The sequence below is a fragment of the Vespula pensylvanica genome, chromosome 5 (assembly GCF_014466175.1).
Source record: "Vespula pensylvanica isolate Volc-1 chromosome 5, ASM1446617v1, whole genome shotgun sequence".
Lineage (NCBI taxonomy): Eukaryota > Metazoa > Arthropoda > Insecta > Hymenoptera > Vespidae > Vespula > Vespula pensylvanica.
The window spans coordinates 1,259,446-1,274,062 of NC_057689.1; the positions used below are offsets into that span (position 1 = coordinate 1,259,446).

The 14,617-nt window shown below is 31.7% G+C and overlaps 3 protein-coding genes across 7 annotated transcripts; all 3 read right to left on the reverse strand.

Moving 5' to 3' along the window:
• Positions 1-5,555: 5,555 nt before the first annotated feature.
• LOC122629303 (serologically defined colon cancer antigen 8 homolog) lies at positions 5,556-9,431 on the reverse strand. Of its 3 annotated transcripts, none has more exons than XM_043812593.1 (9): positions 9,219-9,431; positions 8,874-9,008; positions 8,466-8,763; positions 7,558-8,338; positions 7,233-7,471; positions 7,037-7,148; positions 6,732-6,849; positions 6,257-6,333; positions 5,556-6,172 (listed from the first exon to the last, which is right to left on the reverse strand). In XM_043812593.1, exons 1-9 carry the CDS (start codon positions 9,410-9,412, stop codon positions 5,649-5,651), a joined length of 2,478 nt encoding a protein of 825 aa, XP_043668528.1. In that variant the 5' UTR covers positions 9,413-9,431; the 3' UTR covers positions 5,556-5,648. The 3 variants fall into 3 exon arrangements, 2 of the variants coding, with proteins under 2 accessions (XP_043668528.1, XP_043668527.1); XM_043812592.1 differs by having other exon boundaries at positions 8,466-8,802; XR_006327242.1 differs by having other exon boundaries at positions 6,102-6,172; positions 6,257-6,554; positions 8,466-8,802.
• A 189-nt stretch (positions 9,432-9,620) lies between these two features.
• Positions 9,621-12,193, reverse strand: LOC122629304 (major facilitator superfamily domain-containing protein 12-like). Of its 3 annotated transcripts, XM_043812596.1 has the most exons (9): positions 12,042-12,125; positions 11,763-11,871; positions 11,540-11,679; positions 11,151-11,358; positions 10,859-11,070; positions 10,424-10,783; positions 10,205-10,355; positions 10,002-10,120; positions 9,621-9,920 (listed from the first exon to the last, which is right to left on the reverse strand). In XM_043812596.1, exons 2-9 carry the CDS (start codon positions 11,765-11,767, stop codon positions 9,802-9,804), a joined length of 1,314 nt encoding a protein of 437 aa, XP_043668531.1. In that variant the 5' UTR covers positions 11,768-11,871; positions 12,042-12,125; the 3' UTR covers positions 9,621-9,801. The 3 variants fall into 3 exon arrangements, with proteins under 3 accessions (XP_043668531.1, XP_043668529.1, XP_043668530.1); XM_043812594.1 differs by having other exon boundaries at positions 11,540-11,871; positions 12,042-12,193; XM_043812595.1 differs by having other exon boundaries at positions 11,540-11,871; positions 11,973-12,125.
• Positions 12,194-12,280: 87 nt separating this feature from the next.
• LOC122629306 (ribonuclease kappa) lies at positions 12,281-13,265 on the reverse strand. The gene is made up of 2 exons (XM_043812597.1): positions 13,092-13,265; positions 12,281-12,912 (listed from the first exon to the last, which is right to left on the reverse strand). Exons 1-2 carry the CDS (start codon positions 13,158-13,160, stop codon positions 12,688-12,690), a joined length of 294 nt encoding a protein of 97 aa, XP_043668532.1. The 5' UTR covers positions 13,161-13,265; the 3' UTR covers positions 12,281-12,687.
• Positions 13,266-14,617: the final 1,352 nt, after the last annotated feature.

A 14,617-nucleotide genomic window follows, 5' to 3' on the forward strand; every position in this document is an offset into this window, starting at 1 on the left:
TTTTGAAGTAGAGGGTTAAGCAATCAACATAAAAGGAAGTCATTGTCACCGAACACTGTATCTATCAATCACGTTATCATTAACTCTGTCTCTCTTTCTCTCTCTCTCTCTCTCTCTCTCTCTCTCTCTCTCTCTCTCTCTCTCTCTCTCTCTCTCTCTGTGTTATCATAATCCTCGCGTCAATTCGAGCTACCAATTCTTTCAATGAAAATATCAAATCAAAATGTCCTCTCCTTGCAATGCTTCGAACGTGAATGAACAGAACGAAATAAATAAGAACGTTTCAAGCCGTTGTACATTTATATAAATAAAAGAAACAAAAGAGAGAGAAGGAGAGAGAAAAACAGAGAAGTGGTGAAAAAGAGAAAGAGAGAGGAAGGATCGGACTAACATTTAAGATCGAACGTAATAAGAACGTCGTCGATCGATCAAGCGAAATGGAAGAGAAAAAAATCAAAAACACGAACGGCATCGGGCGTATAAGAATAATATCTCGGAGAAGGAACTAACAATAAGATCGCGAATAAAAAACGGCAGGATCGATCGATCGATACCGAGATCGAGATCGAGAGAGAGAGAGAGAGAGAGAGAAAGAGAGAGAAAAAGAGTGAGAGGTCGGATAGATAGATCGGCTTTTTCCGTCGTCTGTTTCTCGATACGATACGGGCGTGTTCTCGCATATACACGTACATACGTATACACATACACATTCACATGCATATAGAGATTTACACGACTACGTACGACACCTTCGTCGGCGCGTTTCACGATTTTATGCCAGTGAGACGGAAGACAAGAGGTGGGGAGTCGGCGGTTGAATGGGTGGGGACGTGCTGAGGTACGCAAGGGATACATCAAAGGTGCCGCTATCGGCGCAAAGCCGCTTTAACGCTCGTACACCGTTTATGTGTACACACCCTCCTCCTCGCATCCTCCTCGTCGTCGTCGTCGTCGTTGTCCTCCTCCTTCTCCTCTTTCTCCTCCTCCTCATCGTTGCGTCGTCGTCGTCGTCGTCGTCGTCGTCGACGTCGTCGTCCTCGTCGTTGTCGTGTGTCGTATCTTCGATTCTGTCGTACGCCACACGACTACTATCTATGCCGAGAATTGTGCTTGCTCTTTCTCTCTTTCTCTGTCTCTCTTTTTCTTTTTCTCTTTCTCTTTCTCTCTGAAAAATCTTTCATGATATATCGTCCCGCCGGATATTGGAGCGCATAAATATTCCTCTGCTGCGTGGGAGTACTTTTTACATTGCACACCGACGACAGGCCAAGTTCGAAGTCGAAACGTGGACAACGAATTTTATATATGTATGTATGTACGTATGTATGTATGATATATATTTTTTCTTTTTCTTTCGAGTATGCATAGAAAAATAATCTATCTAAGGTAAAATGATAAGTCAAGTAAAACAATATGATTATTGTTAATCATTGACGAAGGATCAACGAGAGATCAAAATTAGATTATATCGAATGAACGGACTTACGTATACAGTATATACTTTTCGACGTTGTTTATTTTAATATGAGAAGTTAATGAGAGATGACGAACTGTATCTCGTCGTTCAACGACGAAATCTATTTAAAATATCTGTTCTACTAACAAAGCGATAAGTGAATATTATTCGATGATAAGCTCTATCAAGAGAAGAAAAAAGGAAAAAAAAATGTTATATAGATTCGTATATTCGCAGAGAAATTGTAAATTATAACATCTGTCGTTATGTTTCAAAATTAAGAAAAATTATAATGAGAAAAGATCATAAATATCTCGACCCTAGCATGGCACGCTTATGCTATAGACTCTTTGTCCTTGGTTGCCATTTTAGAAGTAACCACCCGCCAGGAGCCGTTTTAATGAAAATAAGTAATATCGCAAACAGGAATTGTACCGTCATAAACGGTTCTGACAATGGCCTTGTAAATACGAAAGTTTCTTAAGATACCTTTCCTTTTCTTTTTCTCTCTCTTCTTCTTCCTAAATTTTCGCAACGTTCCGTACTGTCTTCCTTTACGGTAACAAAGCGTAACGATTCAAGGTGCAATGAATCGAGAAAGTCGACTAGACTACCACGAAGACGAGGAAACAGTAAAAAGAAAGAGAGAGATAGAAAAAGAGAAAGAAAGAAAAGAGAGGGAGAGAGAGAGAGAGAGAGAGAGAGAGGTAAAAAAAAAGTAGAAAAGAGGATGAGTGAAGAAGGTACGAGCTAAGAAGAAGAAACGGAATAAGGACTGCCGGCACCATTATGGGGGCCCATAAAACACCTTCTACGGTGCACTCGAGGCGCGTGGCTTCAAGGACGTACTACCACTTCATCTTTCTCGCTGGCTTCTTCATCCTATGCTGTCTACACTGAACTCGATGAGCAGGCAGCAAAACGTCCCACGGGCAAAGTTCCTTTCGTTTTACGCTTGCTACTTCATCGAAGTAGTACAACTATCCGTCGTTTTTCTGCATCTGTCAAAATAAAACGACAATATTATGAAATATATTCATTTGTCTTTTCTTTTTCTTTATCTTTTTCTTTTTTCTTTTTCTTTTTTCTTTTTCTTTTTTCTTTATTCATTTTACGGCTTCTCCTGTAACCTTTTCCAGTATTTAAAACGAACTCTAATATCAATAAGATTTCGTTCGTCCACGGTAGTCACTCGTGTTTGTAATTTTGTAACTTTTACTGTGTTAAATCGGATCCGCGAGTTTCTCGAAGGACACTAACGGATCGGTATGTATTATGACAGCACTAAACATATCCGTCAACGCCACGCGACATCGTCCCTGAAATTCTCAGGGTCGTGACACAAAAGATCGGACGGCTGCCAAAAGGAGACGATATCTCATTGACAAATTCTCCTTATGGGGATGATAAATACTGTTCCAAATTTTGTCCTTTATGATTTTTTAAGATTTTGAGAAACAGCTTATATTTTATCGTATTATGGAACTTAACTTAATCGTAACGAATTGCGTTTTCAAATAAGACCAAGCTCGTTCCTATTTAAAATTAAATCTATTTACGATAACGCGAAAAGTTACTATTGCGCTTTATCGAAATCTACGGGAGAATATCTTCTTCTTTTGGCATAAAAATGAACGAAGAAAAAGAAACACAAAAAGAGAGAGAAAGAGAGAGGGAGAAAGGATGAAAAGAGAAAAGATAGATGAGGGATTGACAGAGAAAATATATAGAGGTAACAGATTCTCTGATCTCGACGATTCTATCATCAGCGACTCGCAGCCCAGGACAGCAGATAAAAGGCAATTGAATTCAAATCATGAATGCGAACGAAGCGAGCGCGAGAGAGAGAGAGAGAGAGAGAGAGAGAGAGAGAGAGAGAGAGAGAGAGAGGAAAATGGCGGAGAAGATGAAACAAGAGGATACAGGAGGAAAAGAGATGAAAGAACAGGTAATGGGGGAGGGAGGGAGAAAAAGAGAAAGAGAGACAAAAAGAGAGAGAAGAGGTGAAGAAGAGATAGAGATAGATAGAATAAAGAGGGAGAGAAAGAGAGAAAGAGCGAGCGAACGAGCGAGTGAGTGAGAGAGAGAGAGAGAGAGAGAGAGAGAGAGAGAGAGAGAAAGAGAGAACAGTATGAGAGCCCAACGGCAATCTAGTGGTAGCTTTGTGACGGTAATGGCTTCAACCCCTGGCCTCCAGCCTCGAGGCCACCCCTTCTCATTTGCCGCGCGGCGACTACACGTGCACACGAACAAACGCGCACAAAGATTCGTGATACATAAAACTCACTGTACAAACGGGATTTACCATGCGAATCGTCCACAATTTTTAACAGGGTATGACAAATTGACCATCGAAACATCGACCCCATTCTTGTGCTCTTCAAATTTTCTTTCGAAATATTTTAAAAGTGTATCTATGGTATATCTATCTATTAAAATAAGATATATGATTATAATTTTCAACGAAACGTTGTATTTTGTTGCTAAATAATTCTCGAGAATCTTTTCGGTGAAACTTACATACATTGACATACACAATTCGCATACATAGAGACGTCCTGAATTCTATATAAATAGGGGCGTCGGATACAAGATCCCTTGGTAGCTCGAAGCCTGTTTCAGCTCCTCCCACGTAGCCTCACCGTGCATGCGCATGTTGGTGAGACTGGAGAAAGACTGACATGTTCCGCAAACATCGTAAACCGAGCGCTTCTTAATCAGCTTCTCTGAAATAACGATATTATGTCAAAGGCAATATGTGCTAAGGATGCTCTCCTCCTCTCTCTCTCTCTCTCTCTTTCTCTCTGTCTCTCACTCTTTCTCTTTCTTTCTTTTATAAACACATAAATGGAGAAACGTGTGTGCGTCATACTAGTTAGCAACATTGTTAGATCTAACCAATTCAACGATTGATAGTTGTGCGATACATCTATGTAAACAATTTTGTAAATTTATTTAAAAAAAAAAAGAGAGATCAAATATTATATGTATAGATAAAAAAGAGTTAAAAAATTGAATTTTTATACGTTTCAAATTATTATATATATATATATATATATATGAATTATTATTATTGTTCAATGATCGAATTATTAAAAAATACCTACATATGTATATGTATACGCCTGCGTACGTATATACATTATTAAAAATATATTCGTACGAAAATAAGAGTTATTAGAGATAAATAATACAAAATTTAATACAGATGATATTCGATGCAATTTTACAAGGAATGCGGCCATTTTTCTTCGTCTACTACTTTCGATACTGATTTAAGTTACTTAAATATAGTTAACCATTTTAACGCATTTGTCATACCCAAAGTGGTAAATTTAAGATGAATAAGAGAGAAAGGAGTTTAGTTTCTGAAATGCTAATTCATAATTGATTTTTGTAAATATACGTTCTCTAGTTTGATGCATATATAATATTATATTAATATTATTTTCTAAATGTGTAGAATAATGAATTTATAAAAATTCTGTATATTAAACATTTACCTATTGTTGAAATAAGAGACAGGTTATAGTCACAATCTTTTTCATTAAAATGCGTGGTCATATCGATATAATATTTACTGAAATTACGATTATTACATAGACGATGTAATAATTAAGTATGTTTAAAAGATGTAACCTTTTATCCTCGGTTTCATGAATATTTAATCCTCTTGATCATTTCATGTCACAATCTACATTATCGACCATTCGTCAGAAAGAGATCGAAATATCAAAAGTGATTCAAACTAGAATTAATAATCAAACTTGTCGAATGTATCTATTCCAAATTTTTAAATCTGCATTTGTTCTAAATTAAATACTGATTTAATGAATACGATTTACAACGATTTATGAGGAACTAAATGATATAGAAAGAGTAAAATATTATTTAACAATTACAACTTGGTTAACACGATAATGTTTTAAACACAAACGATCATGGCAATTGTAATCTGATTGGTTACTTGTTTTTGGCGCAATTATTATATAAATTTGAATATATCGAAGATACATTGATCAATAAAATTTTTAACTTTCTCGTTTAATTTATTTTTAATTCTATTTCTACTAATGTTGAAATAAAAGGAATATCGCAATCAAGTTTAATACTAATTTTATTACGTCTCTCGTAATATTTTTGCACGTCTAATAATACAATAAATATATTAATGCTATGAAAAAAATACAAATCATTGCGTATACTCGTTGCTAGGTATAACTGTAGTTGGAGTTTCTTGATATTCTTGTTCAGAATATTGTGTCATATCATGTGTGTCATCCTGTTCTTTATACCGATCATCATCCTTATGTTCCTGTTCTTCATATTGTGACTCATCATATTCTCCATATTGATCATAAGGAGATTCTAATACATTAGCATCGACATTTTGATCATCTATCAAATGTTTTTCTTGCTCTTCATTTTTTTCTTCCATTGTCTGATCTTCAACATTATACATACTATTATTGGTATAATTTCCTAAAGCATATTCATGCTGATTAGAATGATCGTATCTTTCTTCCAATTCATCTTTTTTTTGCGATTTTTTTGGATAAATATCTCTTTCATTATTACCCATTTCATTTTGCATTTGATTAATTTCATAATCTGTATTTTGTGAAATATGAGGAATTGTATCCCCATTTTGATTCATTATTTTCGTCTCGTTTAATTGATCCGGTGAGTTATAAGATGCATTAATATTATATAGTGCTACAAATTTTCTATTTATATTATTTTGCGCATAAATGTTTAAATACAATAATTACAGTAACATACTTGAAGACAAAACCTTACCTTTTTGATTATGAAAGGTATCCTTTATCTTATTTGATAAATATTCTATGTTACTTTGTAAGTTAGCCATTTCTTCCCTAATAAAAAATTTTTTCCAAAATATGATATTTTAAACGAATACTAAATATTATTGTAAAAGAGTAACATACGTGCTATTACTGTGTTGATAGAGGCATCTTGGAAGAATCTAACTTCTTTTTTGGTATTACTTTTACTTTTAGATCAACCTTAACAATACGTTTCTTGTTTGAAGACGAAGCAGTATTTCCAACTCTTGTATCCCCATCATTGACTTCCTCTGTCAACACAGAATAGCTCTAGATATAAATACTAAGCAATTTGAGCGCAATTTCATTTTTATAGATAATGTCAATTATTTATCCAAACTCCGAATCTTATAATTGAAATATGTTTTAAATTAAATGCAACTATAAAAATATAATTATAAATCTTTTATGCAAAGCAAAAAATATACTTGTGCTTAATGTTGTTAACTTCCAAACGTTGTGTGAGAGATTGGCATTCGGTAGTCAGTTGAGAGACTAGTTTAGCTTGTTTATTCAAGGCATCCTCTAGATCACCCACTGTAGCAACTGAGAAATGCAGTGATATCAGCCAATTTTTAATAAACTGACTAACTTTATTTCTGCCCATGCTAGGCATAATGTCAGCATGCCGATTTCCCACACATAGAATGCTTTCAAGCGGATATTAAACAATGGAGTATTTTTTACAGACAGTATACCTAACACAGGCGTGCTATCTTTATCCATTTCTTACCATGTTTTGTATCCGTGTCCATTTTTGCTGTAGACATCTCTTTTTTATTTTCCTGACTAGATATATCTTTTCTTTGAGAATTTTCTGAATACATCATTTTATTTATACTGATCTAAAAGATTTTTTAATTATTTTAAAATTTTGTTGTAAATTCATCTTTCTTTTCATTAGATACAAATTTCTATTTGTATAATACCTCTTTCTCCAACAAAGCTATTTGCTCTAAAAGTCGCAAATTTTCACGTCTACAATGAACTAAATCTGCATCCGCTCTTTCCATACGTTGTTTGTATGCATTTATTTCTGTTTGCAATCTACTTTGCTCCTGCTTGGTCTGTCTATCATTTCTTTCCCCCGCTAATTTAGCAGCTATTACTTCTTGTTCAGCCATATCTTTTTCAGTCAAAGCTTGATTAAGATCGCTCTGTAAACTTGCTAAATAAAATATAATTAATTAAAATTACGATATTAAATTGTAATATTTATAAAACTTAATAGTATGATTTAAATACATTATTTACATATTCTATTCTGCAAATCCTTTTTCAGGTTGTCTATAATCGTTTGTTTTTGTGACAATTCTCTTTTCAAATCCAGCAACTCTCTTTGTTGCTTTTCAGATTCTAATTGTGACTTATTAGCAGCATTCCACTGTGATGCTATATCAGCAGAAAGTTGTTCAACTTGTTGACTGTATCTGCGTTCTACTTGTTGCCTTTCTTCGGTAATACGTCTGCTTGCTTCGTGAGCAGCTTCTCTGAGTTTCTCATGTTGTCTATCCAATTCATCTTTCAATCTTCTAACTTCTGTTTCGGCTTGATTCTTTTCAAATTCCATTTGTTGCGCTATCTCCATTGAACGCTTTGCCTTTTGAGTAGATTCCATTTCCTTATCTCGCATTATAGATAAAGTTTTCTGTAGTTCTTCAACCTTCATTTCGGCATCATATTTAGCTCTTAAAGCTTGATTTAATTGTGCTGTTACATTTACATTACCATTACTAAAAGAATTCTCAGATAATTTCTTTATATTAAGTTGATTTTCTTCTTGAACTTTTCGTAATTCAAGCTTAGCCTGAGTCAATTGTGCCTCTAACTCGCTAATTCTAGATTCAAATATTATATTAGGCCCTTCTAACATTTTCGAAGATTTATTCATTTTAGAATCAATACTACTTGTATATGCAAGGCTATGCTCGTTAGAAATGCAATCATTTTCAGGACGATTTTCATGTTCATCGAGTGCATATTTCAAAAATCCAGTTTTAGTTTTATTATGCAATTCTTCATTTTCAGCTATGACCTGTAGATAGGAATAATATTTTCGTTTTATTGAACGTTAAGAACAATTAAGAAAAAATATTATTTCAAACTATATATATCATATAAAATAGTTTGAAACAATATCTTACTGTTATAAAAGATGTCACCTCTCTGACTTTACTAAGCAAATTAGTTAATTCATTTCTACAATATTGAGATTCTTGTTCGATTTGTTCGATGTATTCTTCTTGCTGTTCGATATATGAAGTTATTTCTGGTGGTACTGATTGTAATTCAGCTATAGAAAGCGCCAAATTACTATAAACTTTTGATGGATGAATACTTTTTGAAGAAAGTGGACGTGGAGTTGTTAGTAAGCAGGCATTATCATTATTTAAATCTTTGATTCTTGAACCTTCGCTTATAAAACTCTGATTGTCCATATCATTCCCAGATTTCGTAATTCTATTAGATTGATAATTGCTTTTAACACATTGTTGCTTCCTATATAATATAATCTCTTATTTACATTAACATTATTTACTGCAAACATAATGAAAATTCGAGTCTCTTACCCAGACGCATCCACCGGTAAATAAGTCTCAGCTAACAAATATTTTAATTTGGAAACAGCTTCCCTATATATTACTTCTATATAATCTGGACTTTTTCTCTTGTTTAAATCAATTTTTTGAACTCCATTCGTTTTTCTACGAAAAGAAATCTTTATTTATTTAGATACATATCATACTACTTTGTTTGCAAATAGAAAATTTAGACTAAGAAGATAATTTATGATATATATACTTATATACATCTTTCCAATATTTGTTTGCAGAAATAAGGACACAACTACTACTATATAGAATAAAAAATAAATTGATATTAGTACATTCTTTATCATGTAATAAAATATTTACCTATTTTTAGTCCTTTTTGTACGTGAAAGACCAGCAGAGTCTGGGTAATGAGTATAACTTCCTGATATTTTGGGTTTCGAATAAATCCTTAAAGGCAATCGCGGACGTACAAGATATGTATTTGAAACTCCAGCAGAAGCAGACATTGTTGATATATCAGCAAAATTATCGCGATTGTTACTTGGACCAAGCATTTTTGCTGAACTATGCGCTCCCGTGATAGATCGCTACTGAGCTTTCTTATAAGAACATGTTTAGCGATCAATGACACGGGACTAACTGTACTAGGACCACAGTAATATCGGAAAATCGAATTTAAGCTTAGTAGCAGAGCCTGGTAGTGGATCGCGTGCAGTAAAACAATTCGTCCTTCAAAAGGATAGGCACCGTACCATCGCATGCTGACGTTCCGTGACTTATTTTTATTAGTCCTTTAGTACAGATCTTTATTCCATATTGTGATGAGAATATATATCTCTTATTAAAAACCTTATTAAAATATTAATAATAATTTTTTTTCTATACATTGCAATAACGCATAAACAATATAATATGCTATTATATACATTTGTATCATCAACAATTAAGTAACATGTTCTTGTCTTGACGAAAATATATCAATCCTATCATTAGTAGTTGTAACAACTGATGAGGATGAATCAATATTTTCTGTACCTCCATCCGAGTTTATGATATCGTAAGCTGCAATATTTAATAATAATAATAATACAGAGATCATTTTGATGTCTCGAAATGATCATTAATGTAATATTAAAAATTTACCAGTATAAGATGGAAATGGTTTTATATACAATATCATTAAAAGACCACAGATAGCAGAACAACCGCAAACGTACGAAAGTATATTTCTATAATAATCGGTAGAAACTATAAATTTACGTCTGCAACAAAGAATAAAAAATTTTTTATGAATCTTACACATGATATATACTGTATTAATGTTCTCTATATAAAAATATACCAACAAATATTGTATAATCATTACTGCTAATCCATTGCCAAGTTTATCAGTAAAACTCATAAATCCATATACAAATGCTCCACTCTCTGTGTTTTGACCTATAAAGTCAGCACTAATGCCTAAACTGGTCACTAATAAAATTGATCCAGAGGAACCTAATAATTGGCATATATTAAAAATTTGCATAATAATTCTTTACCGTATTTTCTCTGAATTTACACACCAAGCAACATAGATACTGGATAAATTTGATAATGTTCAAATGTATAGCCTCTTCCAAATCGTATCCATATGCAAGCAGAAAGACCAAATAATACACCGATACAATATGAAATTTTTCTACCTAATTTTGTATTTAACCTTTCTATGACCAAGGATGTTAAAAAACTAGTAAGAAACATAGTCAATGGTATAATAGCTAATAATGTAGCTGGCATATTTAAAAACTCATGTAAATATAAAGGTATATAAATCTGTGATAAATTTACAAATAATCGTGTTGGCATATAAATACATGCTGCTTGATATAACTGTATATTTTTTAATAATACTGATATAGATCTTGTGTTACGACGTAACGAACCTAAAAAATATTGATTATAAAATGTAACATCTTACAAATGAAATATAAATCTTGTAAACCATACAAATATCTTACCATCCGAGTTATTAATATTTCCCTCTTTAACAAAAATATGAAATATAAGAGAAGTAAAAATTCCAATTCCTGTTACACAGAATACAATTGTCTGAAATTTGTGAGCATCATTAGGTCCAATTTGAGTATCAGGAGCATCATTATTTGCTATATGCAATAATGCCCATGTAGTACAATAAACAAGAATATTTGAGGATACTGTAAAACTGTATCTATTTCCAGATACAATAAATATTTAAAATTAAAAATATTTGAGCAAATTTAAGATTATCGATAAAAATCAAACTGTTACCTAATGGCTATAAGTTCTGTTCTTTCGTGTTCGGTTGGTGTTAGTTCAGCAACCAATGACAAATGTGAAATTTGAACTGCTGCCCAACCAAATTGAAATATTATAATAAAAGCAGCGTAATATATTAATTGTGCCCACTGATGTGCATTCTCGCAATTAATGCATGGCGAAAATATAAAGGGGAATGTAAAAAATACACAAATAGTACCTGAAAAATATTAACATATTAACGTAGAATAAAATAAGAGATTTAGAAATAATCTATTAATAATTACGTATATTGTATTTATTAATAATTATAATTAATTATAAATATTTATAAATAAATAAAATATTTTAGTTAGAATAATTTATAATTAATAAGTTTATTTACAAAGAATTTGACATACCTAGCAAGTGCCATGTCTTTCTTCTGCCATATTTACAAAGCCAAAAATCATCATTTTTATCAGAATGTAAGCCGACAAATGGAGTAGCAACTGCATCTGCTATTTGACCAATAAGTAATAATACTCCTGCAAGAGTCGCACTAAATCCCAATACAAAATGAAAATACACTAATAAATATGTAAACCACATGGAAGCACAAATATCATTTAAAACATGTCCTACTCCATAGGCTAATCTCAAAGTAACAGGAAGACGTTGAACTATCTCTGTATAATCATTGATCGATACATCTCGATTAGTCTGCATTGTAAGAAGAAAGTCTTAGCTGTTCCTATATAATGTAAACAAAAGTAATAATTATTTGCTATTTTATTTCATTTCAAGCAAAATGAAATAATGGTTTCAATAAATCAATGTCATGATTATAATTACGTTTCAATATTTAAAAATTGTCTAATCGAGAAAATCCCTTCAGTTGTACAAACGTCAATTATGATTTACCTTTAATTTTGTGAAGCAGTAACAAATAAAACTATGGAATTACTTCCACATCATAATTCAATGATTCATATCTGATAGGAACATAACCTTTCGATATGTCAATTATATATACAACACTCACGTGACTTAAGATGGATTTCCATTGATTGGGCAAAACTGTAACGAAAGCGAAGTTTCGCGAAAGTAGTTTATTTCAAACAAATTTTTTTATACTGGTTCAAAAAAATTAATTGAAAAGATGAAATTTAATTACTGTTATATTATCATTATAGCTTGTTCATTAGCATATATTTACATCAAAGTAGTTTATGTACCAGATAAGATACGAATTTGTAATTTATCACATTTTACATATACGTTGTAAAATCTTGGAAAAAATGTTCTACAACTCATAATCTCCATTTTCTAATTCACAATAAAATGTAATTACATACACGCATATACAGGATCAATTTTTGTACATTATTTGGTAAACTTGGAATGTATTTTAAAATTAGATGTTCATAACAAAGTAATCAAATTATTGTTCTTCTTGATATTTTTTGTTTTTCTAAATAGAATATAATATAATTTGGATAATAATCACTTGATACAAGTACATTATATTACTCTATAACAGCATTGTTACTTCATTTACAATATATTCTTAAACGCTAAGGGAGGATCGTGAATTTAAATAAAATTGGTATCCAGAGAATAAGAATGTAAGAACATAAATACATGCTGCAATCCAGCAATTATATGCATTTTGCGTATAGCCCCTTTCTGCTTCTGTATAAAATTCTTCCTTATTAGAAAAATACTTTCCTTCTAAGGGCAAATCTTCTACCAGAGCTACGCTTTTTATATAGAAAAATATTCCCATCAAGACCTGAAAAGAGGTTAGATAATATCAGCTACGATCAAATAATATTCTAAATAGACGTTTCTACAAATGAAATATATTGAAATGTATTTATAAAACTTCAAATACAATGAAAACTTTAATGTGGTTAGAACAATATTTGAAACATAAAATCTTAATTGGAATATTCATATAAAATAACTCACCAATTGAAATATACCCCATACAGAAAGTACTAAGCCGCATAGGGCATATTTCGGACCACATACTTTCATGGTGTTAATAAATTTGTTACTTTGCTCTCTGGCAAAGTAACCTCACGACAATTACACTAATCTTGGTCACTGGTAGATTTAACAATGCTACGCCCTCGACAATCATATGATTTTAATCGATACGTCATACTATCGATACTAAGCGACACTATCGCTTCCGTTATTCAAAAAAGAGCATCGGTACTCTTTAAATTAAAAAATAACAACAGTTATATACCGGTTAAAACATGTGCATATTATCAGATATATTTAGTCATGATCATTTTTTATTGATTACAATTTTTATTTAAGAAAATAAGCAACGTAATCATAGAGCGTAATATTTTTCTTTCTTTATAAAAAAAACATTAACTTGGATTTCTGATATTAAGAAAGTAAAAATATAAATGTGATTATGGTATGTTATACATATAATTTTACAATTAATAAATCAATAGAGAATAACTCTATGAAAAAGAAATCAAAATTAGTTAAGGCTGTTCATAACCTTTCGCTCGAAATGTATGTGACTTCAGCGACACATATGGATAAAATATGAACTACAAGTGCGAGGGAGAAACATTGCCGTTGCATAAACCTACAATATCAGACTATAAGCTTGCGTAGGTTATATCCCACTGGCACGTAGATAACGATAGGATTAGTATGAATTACAATAGAAAATTTAATAGATTCAAACTCAAATTTTTCATTCATCCGTGTCTATCGCCGTAAAACATGATAGATACGATGCAGCGCATAAAAGATAATAAATATAATTAATACGAAAATAACTAATGCTGAATATTTTACTTTATAAATAGAGTAGAAATGAGCTAATATTTTCAATTTTATAAAAATAATATACAATATATAAATACATATTCACTAATAAATATCTTTCACCAAGTAATCGATAAAATTCTAATTTTAGTTACATCAAGTTTATATACTTTACGTATATTTGTCCATAGAATTATGACATATTCAGTTTATTTATTTGTGTAAATAATATTAGCAATATAAAATGACTATATTCAACTATTTGCTCGGTAGTACTGGAAATTTGTTTTACAATATTGAGAATTTTGTTAAATCAGACTTCATCGTTTAAAGATTGCTAGACCTGGAGACCCATAGGTTAATGGTGACCCATGGGTTAATGATGATTATCTAATTAAAGTTAATGATAATAAAAGGTAATAAATAAAAACAAATAAGAATATATAAGAATAATAAAAATATTAAAATTATACTTTGTAATTTATATTTAGTCCATTTATCTATCGCGGTATTATAACATATGGAAAATGTAAGTATTTTAATATACAGTTATAATTAAAATGAATATTGAAATATAATTGAGATAAGCAGCCATTCGCCCGGTAGTACTTGCATTATACTATATTTCAATATATTACAACTACTACCGACCCAGGTCCCACCGCGTGGAGGTTGCTGCATCTGGGGACCCACGA

Bases quoted from the DNA above. Each gene is read 5' to 3' on its own strand.
- LOC122629306 (XM_043812597.1), bottom strand. From the start codon at position 13,160: ATGAAAGTATGTGGTCCGAAATATGCCCTATGCGGCTTAGTACTTTCT. The intron at 12,913-13,091 runs GTGAGTTATTTT...ACCTCTTTTCAG, and splicing joins TATGGGGTATATTTCAATTG to GTCTTGATGGGAATATTTTT.
- LOC122629303 (XM_043812592.1), bottom strand. From the start codon at position 9,412: ATGCTTGGTCCAAGTAACAATCGCGATAATTTTGCTGATATATCAACA. The intron at 8,803-8,873 runs GTAAGAGACTCG...TATATTATATAG, and splicing joins TTACCGGTGGATGCGTCTGG to GAAGCAACAATGTGTTAAAA. The intron at 7,149-7,232 runs GTATTATACAAA...AAAATCTTTTAG, and splicing joins TAGCTTTGTTGGAGAAAGAG to ATCAGTATAAATAAAATGAT.
- LOC122629304 (XM_043812594.1), bottom strand. From the start codon at position 11,846: ATGCAGACTAATCGAGATGTATCGATCAATGATTATACAGAGATAGTT. The intron at 10,356-10,423 runs GTGTGTAAATTC...GCCAATTATTAG, and splicing joins TCCAGTATCTATGTTGCTTG to GTTCCTCTGGATCAATTTTA. The intron at 9,921-10,001 runs GTAAATTTTTAA...TAAATATTGCAG, and splicing joins ACCATTTCCATCTTATACTG to CTTACGATATCATAAACTCG.